Raw genomic sequence first — 16,492 nt, 5'->3', positions numbered from 1 at the left:
ATACCTCTTTGTACAGTTCTACTTTTAGAACTTTGTTAATATTCCACATATTCAATAAACAAAGACATGGCAGCGACAGGAGGCAAATAGAATGTAAGCAAAAATAAATATTATAAATGTACTATGGATAACAAGAGCCAGATTTCCTATTGTCAGAGAAATGAGCTATAACCAGGAAAGAAGGAAGCTGGAAAGCGTGTTGTGGTGTTGCACTGGAAGAGATAAAAACATAACAAATAATGGCTGTTAACATATGATCACAGATAGATAAACATAGAAATACACTTGTGTGCACAAACGTGTGCATTTCCCTGGCTCTGTCTCCCAGCACCGATGAGCACACCCAGCACCCACGGCTTACCAGCAAATGCTCAGACGCATGGGGAAGGATGCTCAACGTCATCAATCATTAGGAAAAGGCAAATTAAACTGCAATGAGATGCCCATACACAAAAGCTACGATGACTATAATTTGAAAAGACTGTCAGACCTGAGTAGCGGTTAGACTGTGGGACTGGACGTGCATTGCTGATGGGGGTACGAAGTGGGGTGATGATGATGGAGAAGTCAGATATGCATCTGTTCCATGGCCTCGATATTCCACCGCTAAGTATTTTCCCAAGACAAATAAACGCAAAGATCTGTTTACAAAAGTTCATAGCAGTTTCATTCATAATAGCCAAACTGGAAACCATCAAAATGTCCAGTAAGAGAATAGATAATTATATCGTGGTATATTTATACTGTGGAATACTACTCAGCAATGAAAAAAATACCTACTATTACACACAACAATATAAAAGAATCTTACAGACGTTATCCTGAGTGAAAGATACCAGACGCAAAGCAGTACGTGCTGTAAGATTGCCTTTATTTGGAATTCTAGATACAACTAATGTAGACGAAACTAATCTATAGAGACAGAAATCAGATCCTGAGTTGCTGTAAGTAATGTCTGGGTGAGGACTGACCTAAAGGGGGTGAGGGAATAGTCTAGGGTGATGAAATGGTCTCTGTCTTATCGGGTTGTTAGGTTCATGGCTGTATGGATTTGTCAAAAGTCATCGACCTATACACTTAAAGATGTTTGAATTGTACTGCAAAATTATTCCTGAATAATGTAGATTTTTAAAAAGAGTAGAGGGGCTCAGGCAACAGAATATTAAAGAAGGCTGAGCATGAAGCATTTCCTGTGTCAAACGTGTCACAGCCACATGCCTCGAGACGAGGGTTGGGGGGGGAAAGGCAAAAGTAACCAAAGACATGGTGTCATGCTTAGTGGCCCTAGGTAGGTAAATTTGGGGTGAGTATTTTTGGATTAGATTGTGAGATTTCATAGTCACCTCAAAGTGGTCAAGAAATAAAAAAAAAAAAAGAGAGAGAGAGAGGGAGAGTTTAGATAAATATTGAAAAAAAACTCGGTAGAATGTGCTTTTTTGTTTTTTGTTTTCTAGATAAGCTCACCATCGTGCACCATCCAGGTGGTAAGTGCTTGGTTTTTATTGAAGGATTTAAGACTAAAGCAAAGTATATAGTAAACCGATTTCAATGTTAAGGTAAACCTAATATGATCAGGCAGGTCAGTGTAAAAATTCAGACTTTATATTTATTTCCAACAGCACTGTACATCCAAAATAAACGTGATGTGACTATAGAATAGCAGTGCTAGAGGCAGCGTAATACAGTAAAAGAACCGTGTGCTTTCGACTGCGATTGACTCGGCTGTGCACAGCTTTCTAGTTGTGACCTTTGGCCAAACACTGTGGCTCTGTAGGTAACTCAGTTTCCTCATATGTAAAATGTAGATAAGAATTGTGCCGGGGCGAACTGCTGTAAAGACCGATAATGATTTGTGTGAATGAGGCTGATGCGTGGTGTGCGGGAATTACTGATGGAGCAAATGACATCTGAGTGACACTTGAGAGGGTGACTCCTTTCAACGCGAGGGGGGAGGAAGGTGTGCCAAATACTGGGAGGGCGATGCAGAGCTGGAGGCCAGCTAGGGAGCTGTGGAATAGTCCAGAAGCAACTGTCTACAGCCTGGGCCAAAGCACTGACTGTGGGATGAAGAGTAGAGGCTGCGGTGTGGCTGGGCTGGACCGTGGGCAGCCGTGGGGACGGCAGCAGGAGCAGTGGGACAGGCCCGGGGTGGGTGGTGGGGACAGGCGTCCACACAGCACGGTGCTTCGCAAGGAGCCGGTCCTGGCGCACGAGGAGAAGAGAAACAAGCTGCGATCGAGTGGAGGTTGTTACTCAAAGGTGCTGGAGAGATTATTTCCGAACTGAAGTGACTGCAGGGTCCCCTCAGTGTTCTCTCCAAGTCAGTGCACACAAGCAGGAGAAAATCCCATTCTTGCCAAGAGTTCCTTTTCCAATGTGCCCTTTTTATCTCGTTAGTCATTTTTCCCTTCACCTATACCCTGCTGTTTCTAGAAATCATTTTTAAGAAGTGCTGAATAAATGAATCATCAAATGTGTGAATGACTGAAACGACAGTAACAGAGTTTGTATTTCTAGGTAAGGAAATTGCCCACAGTGAGAGTGTGTTGTATAACATGGCCTTCAGCAATCAGGTAGGTTGTATGTATTTGCATTTTTGTAAAAAGCAAAGAAGTAACTTCTTGGTTGAAAAAGAACATTAAAACCTGCCATCCTGTGTGTGCTTTGAAATAGTCTAACAAACATAAACAAAATAGGTTAGGTAAGCATTTGGGTGCAAAATCTGTGGCCAGTAATTTCAGGAAATTAACTATTTAAAAGAAAACCAAGAAGGAACTCAAAGGAAAAAGCCACCAAGGCCAATGTGTGTCTAAATTCAACAGGTACAGACCAAATAAATCTTAGAGGAATTATGAGTACATGTGTTTTAGCAATAGGAATATGATGAACCTACTGTATTTGAACCGCAATGTACACAGTTCTTAAAGTCTAATAGGAAAAATACAGTCCCAAAATATTGCTGATGCATCACTTCACATCATAGAGCTAACTGGAAAATAAATTGCTAATGAGAAGCTAAAAGTAACACTCAGCAAAGACAGCAGCCATCGAAAGCCAAGACCAATTCAAAACAACACTGATAATGTCCTGATCACAAATTCTTCTTCATAAAAATCAGGTTATTCTAACTATCTGCATATGGGATGTGGAACATTTTCACTGTTACCCAGGGCCACGTGGCAGCTTAAGGCTAAAATCCAGAATCATAGAGTCCTTGGGAAGTTCTTATAATGAGCTAATTGTAGTTTTCCAAATCTTAGGAACCTTCTAAGCTCCTCCTGTGTTTCAGATAAGTCACAAGTATTCGTAAAATTCATTCACCTTTAAGAGCTGATCTTCCATATCTGGATCATTCTGTGGCCCACCAATGAGAGTTTATAAAAAAAATCTTGTCAAAAAAAGATTCTTTCACAAGGCCTGAAGGACTATACCACGATGGCATAGTTTTTTGAGAGCAAGATTTTGAATAGGAGGAAAAGAATCCAAATTCCCAATGCTTAAGCTGTTCTCCCTCAAAATGGAAATAAAATCTGAGTCCAAGGACTCGGTTGCAGGTGAACTTTGCAATGATTCTGTTTCCTATCAAGATGGAGATTGTCTTGCCAGCTGCGTCTACACAGCTGCTTCTCCATGATGTGAGGAGCAACTATAACTTTACCATATTTCTTTGTTCAACATCAAAATGGAAAAATGCTAGCTCTGTATCTTTTTCTTTTTCAGCTTCCTGCTCGACTCCAGGCTGAAAAGGAACTTGGTTTCTGTTGCAGGAAAGATCATTAAAGAAGGTAAAATATTAGCTATATATCTATTTTTTCGAAAACCTAAAGCAGGCTTGTTAGAGACTTGAAGGAATCATTTGTCTAGAAAACAGAATGCTTTAAATATTTCATTTGTCTTCTTCTAAAAGGATAAACATGCATTTTTCAAGCTAAAGGTGATTGTTCCTTAGAAAGGTTTATGTATGGGGTGATTTTATGCTAGCTAATCAATTTCAACTGAGGAGCTGTTATTCACTAACACATTTCCTATGATCTCATTTTCAGATTATTATATGAAACTCAAGAATCTGCAGACATTGTGCTTTCGGGGTGAAACAAGCTTACATTTGGATTCCCTGCTCTCTCCAGAGCAAATCTATATTATGAAAGCAGAAGCAAGACCCTGGGTTTCAGAATTTGTTTTTGCCACAATTTATTGGCATTATACCTGCTTCATATGGGTTTATCAGTATTAAAACAATGCCATAGAACAATCGCGTTCTTTGAAAATTCTTGCATTTTACAATGCACTTTGCCTTTTGCTAGTTCTCATTTTGAAAAATAAAAGAAAACAGAGGCAGAGAACTTAAATGCTGTGTAGCAAAGTTATTGGGTTTGCTTGGGGCATTTGCCTTCATAGATTAGTTCTGCTTTCCTTAGAATAAACCATGAACATACAAATTCACTTATACAGTTGCCTTTTCAATGGCTGGTCCACGTTCTAGGTTTGTCACACTCACAGTTTTAATTGTTATTATTGCATCATGTTTGTAGAAGCCATCTCTTATTTACTGCCTATTTGCATATAACCCTGAGAATATTGTTTGAAAAATTTTCTACGTCTCAAATTAATAGACATTTCTATAACCTGTATTCTTTATTAAAAGTCTTACAATTTCAACAACCTATTTCTTAGAAACAATTTACTAACTAGCTCAGAATAGAATGCAGCTTTATCATACTGTACTTTCCATGTACAAACGCCACAAATTAATCAAGTGTTTAAAGCTCTGTCTGACTTTCCAAAATAAATGTATGAGAATTAACCAATACATTTTTCTGCCTACCAGTATAAAGGCAGAGGTCTACCAAAAATTTTAAAAATAAAGAAACTCAAGAATAGTTACTGTATAGGGCCCATATAGTAAACACAATTGATTTTTTTCTAATTTCTAACCAGTGACAAATATATCTATTTAAGGTAACTCTACGAAACATTTATCATGGGTTTCTAATAACTACTAACATTCTCAAATAAGCTCAAGTTTCCTTGATTAATCCCTAACAGAAGGAGGTTTTGATGATGAAATTTGGAAATTCAGTCCATAGTTTGACATTAGAGATTACAAGAACTGGCATTCCTTTCCTCACACTCAGCCCCATTTCTGTGGACTGTCCCGTGCAAAGAACTAGGAAAAACTATAGGAAACTGACTGCTTTTCTATAATTTTCTAAATTTATAAAATGTAAAGGAATATATCATTTCTAAAGGAAGAACTTCCATATTGGCCTGTGACTGATACCTCCATTCCCATCACTGGCTTTATTCTTATTAAAAACATAAAACACAATGATAGGTACAATGTCAACTTCTCTAATTATATCACACTTAAATCGCTTCTTACCTGAGGCTCCACGAAGGGTAGAAGTAGGAGATGAGCCCCACGTGTTATAGGTCTGTAGCCCAGATAGAAATCTGAAATCAGGACTTCCAAATACGACTGCCAGGAACTGGGCTGGCTTAGATCAAAACCGTGGGCAAAGGCCCCCTTCACAGCCTCTTTCCCTGACTCTCGGGCCCTTGAAATCTTACTACTTTTTCATCACAAAGAAACGTAGAAAAAGGAATCCAGAAGTAACTGAGTCCTTCTTACACGTCTTCGGCCGTGGCCACTGTCCTGGACTGGTTAGGCTTTGGGAGGGACGCGGAGATGGTTAGAGAAGGCTGAAGTCGGGGTGCCAGAGAGACCTTATCATACCTGTTGCATGGAAGACAGAAATGAAAAATAAAGAAATGCAAAGGGGTAGAAAGGATAATCCCAGTGTAGGAATGATCCCAACTGAAAATGCTTCGTAGGGAAGCAGCCTCTCTCCAGCTTTGGGATGAAGCCCATATATGCAAATTATGCGTCTTCGTATGCTTGGCCCTTGAACTTGAACCACGTGACAGACGCCTCTCCTTGTTGGTGGAAGAGATCAGGGAACAGCAGCAAAGGGGCAGGGAAGTGGAACAAAAAGACTTGGCCTTTCTTTGCGGATTTGGAGCATTTCTAAAAGAGGCCTAGTCACTGCCAGGAAGGAAAGGCCTACACGTGAGATCTTCTGAAGATTTTATTCTGTATCTGGAAGCCGGAGCAGCCAGGAGTTAATAGACCTTATGGTTTTCGTCATCCCTTCTTCAAATCAGACATATTCTCAAGCCATTGCTCCTAACGTTAGCCAAGAGGCATCCCCTTTCTCAGATTCTTAAATTTACCAGCACTCTGACTTTTAGAAAAATGTGAACTGGTACTAAATGTTATCAAGAGTTTTATTTTTTATAGTAAGTCCCTTAGTTTCTACATAGGCAATTTTCTAGGCTAACAAAGAGAGTACCTGTCCACCAGTGAGTTCTGAAGTGGGACAGTTTTGCTCCCCAGCCCCTGGGTACCCAGCACTGTCGGAGACAGGTTGGATCGTCGTGACTGGACGAGGTGCTGCCGGCACCCAGGTGCAGGGCCGGGGACGCCAGCAAACATTCTGCGACACAGCGGACCGGCGACCACCAGACCAGAATGTCAACAGTGCCAAGACTGAGAAACCCTGGTCGAGACTATAAAGTAAACGTGATTCATACTTAAAACAATGTTAAAATAAAAACAGTTAACTGTGTACAGAGTTTTCTGAAAGTAGAAACCCCATGATAGCGTAAGTGCATGTCTTAATTTTGAAGTGGACATCGCTTAAGCTTAAACGGATCATGAAATAGAGCATTCAGAAGAGTGGATGAGTCTAGTATATTTTCATAAATCAATATTAGAGTTTTCTACCAATGGAAACTTTAATTTTTAGAAAACAGGACTACTCTCGAATTTTCAAATGACAGTGGCCTTGTAATCTGAGTCATTTCATCTCATTTGTGCACGAAGTATTTGATCATCTCAGTTCCTTCTTGTTTCCCATAATGCTCAGTGGGTTTGATTTTAATAACTTGGGCTTACCTGGAATTTTCACTTCATACTGCGTCACTACGTGAGTAAATATTTAGGAGACGGATCTGCCTAATCTGGTGGGTTCCAGCTAATGGGCACAAGGCTGGCATGAAGCCTGTCTACAGCCGCACCTGCCAGCCACACTGGGCCTGCCACGTGTTGTGGGGCCCACCTGTAGAGGCAGGTAAGACTCTCTGTACCACAGACCTCCAATTTATAAACGGAGTATTCTCATCTCTCTCATAACTCAGTATTCTCATCTTCCAAATGTAGATGATTTGGTCAGGGTGGTGGGATGAGGTAACAAAGAGATGTTGGTGAAGGGGTAATTCTGTTTAATAGAAGGAAGAAGTTCTGATGTTCAGTGGTACGATGGGGCAACTATAGTTGATGATAGTTTACTGATGTCAGAATAGCTAGAAGTTTTCAAATGCTCCCAACATAAAGCAATGATGAATGTTTCAGGTGAATCTTGTCCTGGTTACCCTGATTTGACCATTGTATGTTGTGTGCTTGTTTCAAGATGTAACCTGTAATCCATGAATATGTACAATTATTATGTATAAATAAAAAAATGAAAAATAAAAATAAATAAATAAAAATAAAATAAAATGCAGATGGCAATGTTTCTTACATAACTTTATGGGTGTTAAATGCCAGCGTGTATTTAAATGCGCAGCGCAGTGCTGCAGGCAGGAGCAGGAACTTTGGTGTCAGCGCAGCCTCGTTTGCGTCTGCGCTCAGCCGAGTGCCAGCTCTGTGGGCAAAGCCGGTTCTTCCCTGTCCCTGACCCTAAGTTCATCATTGATAAAATGGGGGTAATAATACCAACATTATAAGTTGTTGGAGAATTAAATGTGGAGAGGTCATTTAACTAATTTATCATCCAAAGAGGACACTTTGGATTGCAGAAGGGAGCACTATGTTTATGGTGGAAAACTAGGGGAAACTGGGATTGCCTCAGGCGTCAGCTGGGGGGTGTGGTCATTCTACTTAAATGAGACCTACGTTCTTGGGACATTTTGGCTGAGAGTAAATGGACAATGAAGATCGCTGGCAAAAAATAAACCTCTTGGAGATGTTAGTGCTATGGCTGCTTTGCGTGAGCTTGTTCTGGCTGGCTGCTTTGCACAGCCTTGTGGCATGTGATTATAGCATGCGTGAACACCTGGCTCGCCCATACACAGCAGCACCAGGGGGAAAAACCAAGAATGGTCAGGTAAGGACAGCAGTATTGCCCAGGTTGTGTTTCAAGAAATTCATAGGGGGTAAGCGAATTAAGATGTCCTGTGATCAGTGAGTTTGGAAAACACTGTGTATTTTATTCTGCTTTAAATAACATATATGTACATCAAAGTTTCGAAAACTAATCCTGAAATAAACCCACAAAGGTTGAGAAACGCTGGCTTACATTTTATGTACGTGTAAGTTGGCCTAAGTTCCCCAAAGAGTGAGAAAAGAAAGATTGGCAAGGGACGCCTGGCATGACGTGTTGAGACGGGGTGTGAAACCTGTGTTCAACGGGAACCTACATCGTGATCAACTAATGATGCCCGCCGTCGGTGACAGTGTGGGGGCGGGAGGACGGTGGCGTGCACGACACATATTTGCACCTGGTTAGCATAAAGCAATGGGATGCATGATGCAATTTGCACCTGGCCAGCAAAAAGTGAAAGCTTAGGTTCTGAATTCTGCAAATAATACAAGTTAGTTTCACTCAGAATAAAGTTAATCTGACAGCTGTCACCTGTCATCAAACAAAGGAATTTGTAAACATATCTCTAGATAAAACACTACAGTTTTATCACATCTTCAAATCACCATCCAGTTTGGTCCCACTTAGTTGGCGTGAGACCATTAAGGGTTGCTCTAGACTGAACTATGTCAAACGCTGAAGCCGCTGCCGAGCCGTTGGTTCTTTCTTCTCGTCTCGCCTGTGCCAGACACTGCTGACAACGGGTCAAGCTCTCTGCCCGCACACAGCTCGCAAGGGACAGCCCTGCACCTACCAGGGACAGAAGCCTGCAGCAGATCTTTCCCTCAAGGCCCTGGGAAGGAGCCACACTGCTGGCGCCTCCATCTCCAATTTCCAGCCTCCAGAACTGTGACAGGAAAGATTCCTGTTGTTTAAGCCACGCAGTTCGCATGGTTTTGTTGCTGTAACGGCGACCCTACTAAACTGACACAATCCGTGTGCACAGACCGTAGATGATAAGCGAGAGCCATGAAATGAGTTTGGAGCGGTGAGTAGGCGCAACATTAGGTAAGAAGTTTGGGGTTTTATTCTAGGCGCAATGAGGAGCCGTTGACTGGTTTTCAGCAGAAAAGAATCAAACTTCCTGCAGGATGGAGGACGGACAGTAGGGTCAGGAGCAGGGGTAAGGTGTAGTATTCGAGAGGTCACAGCTGGTTGGATACAGTGACAACAGGGTGACAGAGAGAGGAGGCATACCTCAAACATATTTTGGTGATAAAGTCAACAGGGTTTACTGATGGCTTTGATGTTGGGGTAAGAAAAAACAATGTGGATAATGGCTGAATTTCTTGCCTTGCAATTTGGTGGGTGACGGTATCATTTGCTGCGATGGAGAAGACAGAATGAGTTCTGATGGGTTGTGTGACATTGATCAGATCAATTCATCTAATTCTCCATTTCCTATGGAGAATTAAAACGCATGTAATGATGATGCTACTTCATTGTGTGCTTGTGAAGATGAAACAAGTAATGCTTATCAAACACCTGAAATTTGGCTAATCCTCCAACGCTGAATGATTATTTCAGTATCAGCAGCAGCAGCACCATTAGTTCTTATGTTGAAATGCAACAATTAGGTAAAGCTGGATTCGGTGTCCTCAGGGACATTGCAATTGAGGTGATAACATGTTTCTTTGTACTCAATACAGATGCTAAAATTTTACTTGAAAATTAATTTTGGACTGCACGTCTAAAGTTCTTGGACCCATAGGAACCTGTATTAAAGTCTGACAAAGTCAAACTTTGGTCATTTAGGAAGCTACCTATAAATGTAGACTAGTTCCAGGAAGGTTTCCTGCTATTTTTGCTCATCTCTCTAAAAACAGACAGGAAGCCAGCGGGGGTCTTCCGGATGTGGATTCAGCAACCATTTCCACCCCTTCTGTGAGGCTGCGGTACTGAGGCAAACGCTACGATGCTCGGGCTCCCCGGCAGGCGGGGGCCACAAGTGACGTACAGTCTGCCCGTGACACAGTCTCGTGGGAGATAGGAATGATGAGGCTGGGAAAGAGGACGTCGCTCCGCCACGGCAGTGTCTGGCGAGGACCCACCCACGTTGGTGTCTGAGGCTGATGGGATCCACATTCCTGAGTCCAGTCACCAGCTCCACGCTTTGAGGCAGTTGTGGTGGCCTCGGTGGTGGCCTCAGTGGTGGCATTGGTGGTGGCATCAGTGGTGGCATCAGCGGTGGCATCAGTGGTGGCTGCCTGACCGCTGGATCTTGGCTGTAGTGGTGTTAACCCGAACCAGCCACTCTGGATCTCTAAATGATTTAAGCTCTTAATTCCCTTTATTAAATCCCTTTTTGATTCAAATATCCAGGGTGGTTTCTGTTTCCTCCATGGAGCTCTGCTTGGCACACTGTGTCACATCCACATTCTATATTTAACTCAGATTTTCACTAATTAGATTTTATCTGATAACATTTCAGTTCACTCAAATTTCCAATCTATTTACCCTGATACTCAAGTCTCATTTTGGGCACCGTCACCAGAGCAGGTGCTTATTTGGTGTTTCTTAAATGACTAAAATGTATGAGGTCATCTTCTGGGTTACCTGATTCATAAAATAACTTATTCCTCTTGACATAAGTTCAACTTTCATATCAATCTAATACAATAGCATCAAATTAGTCAGATGCTTATAATCAATTTGAAATCCTTTTGAACTTTATATAATCAAGCACATAATAGCTTACAGCTTGAATGGGAAATTTAAATGCCAGGACCACAGGTGCAGCCAAAACATTACTCATTGCCTACCGATTTGTGGCATCTAGATCTTGTTTAAGTTATTTCTCCAAGGATATTTAGTGAAATCAATGACCTTCATTAAACTCATTTTTCATCAAAATCTAAAAATACCAAATCACAAATTCAGGAAGAATTTTACTTACATCTATAACCAAGGCATCAGCATTAAATTATTCATTGATTAGTTCTTATTCTGTTAGCTCTGTTCTTGACATAAAAATTTCAGATTGTGTTGAATATGATTATATCCTCTTTAAATATGTTCAGACCCTCATTATTAATAACCTCATAATTTGACTTAAATCCTACTTTGAAGATCCAGATGACAGAAAAACAAACTTTAGAAAATCTGGCACAAAAATGAAACATTTATCAAGTCTGTGGTTGGATTATAACTTTCTCAGTTTTGAAATATAGTGGATACACAAAGGGAAAAAACTGACGAATCGAATGCTGATGGGTGGACCCAGTTAGTCTGAGTCAAGACAGCAATTGCTCAGATCTGTTTTCTTTTTATTTATTTATTTATTTATTTATTTATTATTTCAGAATATTACAGGGGTACAAACATTTTGGTTACACAAAATGTCTTAGCTTCACCCAAGCCAGGGCTACAGGCGTGCCCTTCCCCCATACAGTGGGCTCCGCATCCATTTGTTGTGAATTTACCCACACCCCCCCCCTCCCACCTGACCGGCACCCAATGAATATTACTAACATGTGAGCACCTTAGTGTTGATCAGTTAGTATCAATTTGATGGTGAGTACATGTGGTGCTTGTTGTTGCATTCTTGTGATACCTCACTTTGATGGATGGGCTCAAGCTCTATCCACGATAATATAAGCGGTGCTAGTTCACCATTATTTTTTGTAATTGAGTAGTACTCGATGGTATACATATACCACATTTTATTAATCCACTCATGTACTGATGGGCACTTGGGTTATTTCCACATCTTTGCAATTGTGAATTGTGTTGCCATAAACATTTGAGTGCAGATGTCTTTATTGTAGAATGTCTTTTTTTCCTTTGAATAGATGCCTAGCAGTGGGATTGCTAGATCAAATGGTAGTTCTATTTTTAGCTCTTTGAGGTATCTCCAAATTACTTTCCACAGAGGTTGTACTAATTTGCAGTCCCACCAGCAGTGTAAGAGTGTTCCTATCTCTCCACATCCACACCAGCATTTTTTGTTTTGGGACTTTTTGATAAAGGCCATTCGCACTGGAATTAGGTGATATCTCATTGTGGTTTTGAGCATTTTCCTAATGATTAGAGGTGTTCAGCATTTTTTTATATGTTTGCTGGCCATTATTCTGTCTTCTTTTGAAAAGTTTTGGTTCATGTCCATTGCCCATTTTTTGATGGGGTTGTTTGATTTTTTGTTGTTAATTTTCTTATGGTCTATATAGATTCTTGTTAGCAGCCCTTTATCGGATGTGTTGCATGCAAATACTTTCTCCTATTCTGTATGTTGTCTATTTGCTCTAATAATAGTTTCCTAGGCTGTGTGGAAGCTTTTTAATTTGATCAGGACCCGTGTATTTATTTTTGTTGCTGCTGTGATTGCTTTGGGGGCCTTCTTCATGAATTCTTTGTCTAGGCCGATGTCTATTAAGAGTTTTCTCATCATTTTCTTCTAGAATTCTTAAGGTTTCACGCCGTAGGTTTAAGTCTGTTATCCATCAGATCTATTTTCATTCCTAGACTGTAAGCTTAGCAGAAAAGCACTCCTGACATGAGCACTTCAAGCAGAATCTCATTTATTAGAGTGTGGTGGCGCAAACACAGAACTTGTTATTGTCTTATCTGTTTTATTTACCTCACACTAGACACCAAGTTTTTCTCAGGGCCAGGGGCCATTACAGGTTTGATGGACAAACAATAGGCAGCTGGAATGAAGCTCTTTCTTGATATGATACTAGTTACCTGATAATCACCAAGCACCATGGTCTGATGTCCCCTGGGGAAGAGCATGACTCTGCTGGTCTTGCTGGGAGTCACCGACTGCGTTGACCTAGGGTGGCCGGGTTGGGACTTTGCAACTTGGCTCTGCACAGCATCTCCCATCCACCAACAGTGCAGCCCGGGCAATCTTACGGCAACTTCAGAGAACAAGAGAGATGCAGCAAATGCACAAGTATTTTCCAGCTTCTATTGTTACATTTTCTGCATGTCATCGCCCAAAGTAAGGCACATGGCTGACCCTAGTCAACGTGGAGAGAATCAAAAGGCACATGGCAAAAACCATAGATACGTGGATACAGGGAAGGGAGAAAAATCAGGTCTCAATTCAACCAATCTACCACAGACACTTCTTAATGTCAGTATATCCCATTAAAAGGCATACGAAACCAGAAGGAAAAGCCATACAATGACAAGTAGTAGACCCAAAATTAAAACGATAGTGACACGTTGGGAGAAACGTTTTCATCTCTGATATATAAAGATCACATTCATATTTATAAGAAAAAACGTCAAGATTCCAATGGTAAATTCCCAAAGGACAGGAAAAAAGTTCATTTAAGAAGAAATGCAAGCAGTGGACAAGTAAATGAAACAAATATTTATCCTAATTTGTGATACACCAAGAAGACATACAAATGGCCAACAGGTATACGAAAAAATGCGCAACACCGTTAGTCATTAGAGAAATGCAAATCAAAACTACGATGAGATATCATCTCACTCTTGTTAAAATGGCTTTTATCGGCCGGGCGTGGTAGCTCATGCCAGTAATCCTAGCACTTTGGTAGGCCAAGGCGGGTGGATTGTTTGAGCTCAGCAGTTCGAGACCAGCCTGAGCAAGAGCGAGACCCCGTCTCTACTAAAAATAGAAAGAAATGATCTGGACAGCTAAAAATAGATATATAGAAAAAATTAGCTGGGCATGGTGGCACATGCCTGTAGTCCCAGCTACTCGGGAGGCTGAGGCAGGAGGATCACTTGAGCCCAGGAGTTTGAGGTTGCTGTGAGCTAGGGTGACGCCATGGCATTCCAGCCTGGGAAACAGATTGAGACTCTGTCTCAAAAAAAAAAAAAAAAAAATGGCTTTTATCAAAAAGACAGTCAATAATGAATATTGGCAAGGATGTGGAGAAAGGGGAACACTCATACCCTGCAGGTGGGAATGTAAATTAGTGCAACCACTATGGAGAACAGTACGGAGGTTCCTCAGAAAACTAAAAATAGAACTTCCATATGATCCAGCAACCCTACTGCCGGGTATATATCCAAAAGAAGGGAATTCAGTATATCAAAAAGATACCTGCACTCCCATATTTATTACAGCACTATTCATAATAGCCAAGAATCGACCCAAGTGTCCATCAACAGATGAATGGATAAAGAAATTGTGCTACATATAGGCAATGGAATATTACATAACCACAAAAAAGGATGAAATCCTGCCATTTGCAACAACATGGATGGAACTGGAGAAACATTATGGTAAGTGAAATAAGCCAAGCACAGAAAGAAAAATCTCATATGTTCTCACTCATATGTGGGAGCTAACTTTTAAAAACAATCTCATGGAGACAGAGAGTAGAATGATGATTGAGAAGGGTAGCGGGGAGGGCCAGGCAAAGTGGGGATGGTAAAGGGAAGCAAAAATAAAGTTAAACAGACACAGTGAACACTATATGATAGCACAACAAAGTAACAAAGTAACTATAATCAACAATAACTAAAAGAGTGGAATCAGAAAGTTCCAAAGACAAATGTTAAATGCCTGAGGTGATGTATACTCCAATTACCCTGATTTGACTAATGGACATTGTATGCCTGTATCAAAACATCATATGTACCCTATAAAGGTTTACAACCTTTATGTACCCATAATAATTAAAAATTTAAAAATAAATAAATTAATTAAAAATCATAACTAAATCCATTTTAAAAAAAACTATCCTAAGAATTTGCACTTGATGAATTAGCACAAAAATAAAAATTTTAACTAAGAGCAAGCAAAATTGATGAGATACAACTCCATTGGAACGTGACATTGCAACATACAGAAAATATTGACTGTAACGGATTTTTGCATTTGCTGTTCCATCTACTTCATCTATTCAGATGCCTGAACGTCTTACTCCATTGAAGAATTCTTAGCCTGAATACCTGGTTCTCTCTCCCAACACTCTCTACCTCGTTCACTCTGTGCTGGCCCTTTTCCTGCCTCTGGAAAAGTAAATAAACTTCTTTTTTCTATCCTGAAAAAAAAAAAAGAATTCTCTCAAAACATACCTTCTCAGAAAGGCCTTCCCTGACATTCCTACCTACAGCAGCGTAACTTTTCCTCTCTATTTTATTTCCCTCCACAGCACCTAGCACTCTGTGATCATCTGTCACGTACTTAATGGTTTATGTCTTTTTGGCAGCCCCACCAAAATACGAACTCCATAGACAGGAACTTCCTTCACTTTTTTCACAACTTTATCTCCAGACATAAAACAATGACCATCACAAACACTTAAATATTAGGTGAATCAATGAATAAATGGCTGAATAAAAAGAGTGAACAAAAATATAAATTTTGTTTATTAGTGTAATCATAAGGAAAAAAATCCAAAAGAAATAAAAACCTACAGGCAGTAGGATGTTCATTACTGAATTAATTGCAATAACAGAAGAGTGAAATTCATCTAAACAGCCAACAACAGGGTTTTAGACATTCATCAATCCATTTAGTCAACAAGTGTCTCTTCAGTGCTCACTATGTTCTGGGCACTTCTCCTTGCCTTTCTACCTTGAGTTTATTTTATAGTGGGAGGAATAGCTATTAAAGAAATTAGTGTATTTATTAACGCCAAGCAACAATAAATGCTATGAAAAGATAAAAATAAGGAAAAGTTAGAGAGTGAGGGAATAGGGGACTCATCACAACATTGTTATTATGAAATCTAAGTAGAAAAGAACACATAACACATGAAATAGAACACAACATTATGTAGTGCAGATTTAAATAACTATGTAGAAATATATAATCATGGTAGCATGAATAGGAAAAAAATTAATTTAGGTAGTAAAACTAAGGAAATTTTTTATTTTAATTTTCATATTCTTCATTATTGCATCACTTCTCCATTTGAAAAAACCCAAAGTAATAAGGAAGGGAAAAAAGTAATTTGGAACAAAGAGACCTAAGGTGTAGAACTTGTGGAGCACACTGATCACACAGTTTCTGGAAGAGTCTCTGACCTGCATACAAAATAGCTTGTAGGTCGCCTGAAACTTTGGGGTTTTGGACAGACGTCCTTTTCTACATAACCAGGGATATCTTTTGCTTCACCTCTTTTTGCAATTGATTCTCTGAGCCATTTAGATTTCCGGGTGGACACAAAAACATTCATTCAAATTAAAAGCAAAACATTCTACAGGAACAATCTGCCATTCAGGGCATTTATTATAATGCCTGTATTTTATATTTTAAAACAAAATGTTCTCTACCATTCGTTTTGAGAAATTTCAATTATTTTCTCAAGGACCTATATAAATTAAAATCCTCCATGTGAAAGTGGAATGAAAATTCA

General features: G+C 40.0%; 1 protein-coding gene across 1 annotated transcript in view; it reads left to right on the top strand.

Annotated features, from left to right (window-relative positions):
• Nucleotides 1-3,780, top strand: part of BANK1 (B cell scaffold protein with ankyrin repeats 1) — a 193,960-nt gene extending 190,180 nt beyond the window's left edge. The window contains exons 14-16 of the mRNA XM_069485451.1: nt 1,455-1,484; nt 2,518-2,573; nt 3,721-3,780. Of these exons, the coding sequence (XP_069341552.1) occupies nt 1,455-1,484; nt 2,518-2,573; nt 3,721-3,780 (146 nt within the window). The remainder of the gene's footprint in view (nt 1-1,454; nt 1,485-2,517; nt 2,574-3,720) is intronic.
• The last annotated feature ends 12,712 nt before the right edge of the window (nt 3,781-16,492 follow it).

The sequence above is a fragment of the Eulemur rufifrons genome, chromosome 13, assembly GCF_041146395.1.
Source record: "Eulemur rufifrons isolate Redbay chromosome 13, OSU_ERuf_1, whole genome shotgun sequence".
NCBI lineage: Eukaryota > Metazoa > Chordata > Mammalia > Primates > Lemuridae > Eulemur > Eulemur rufifrons.
Note: the sequence above shows the minus strand (reverse complement) of the source record. Positions and strands in the feature narration are given on the sequence as shown.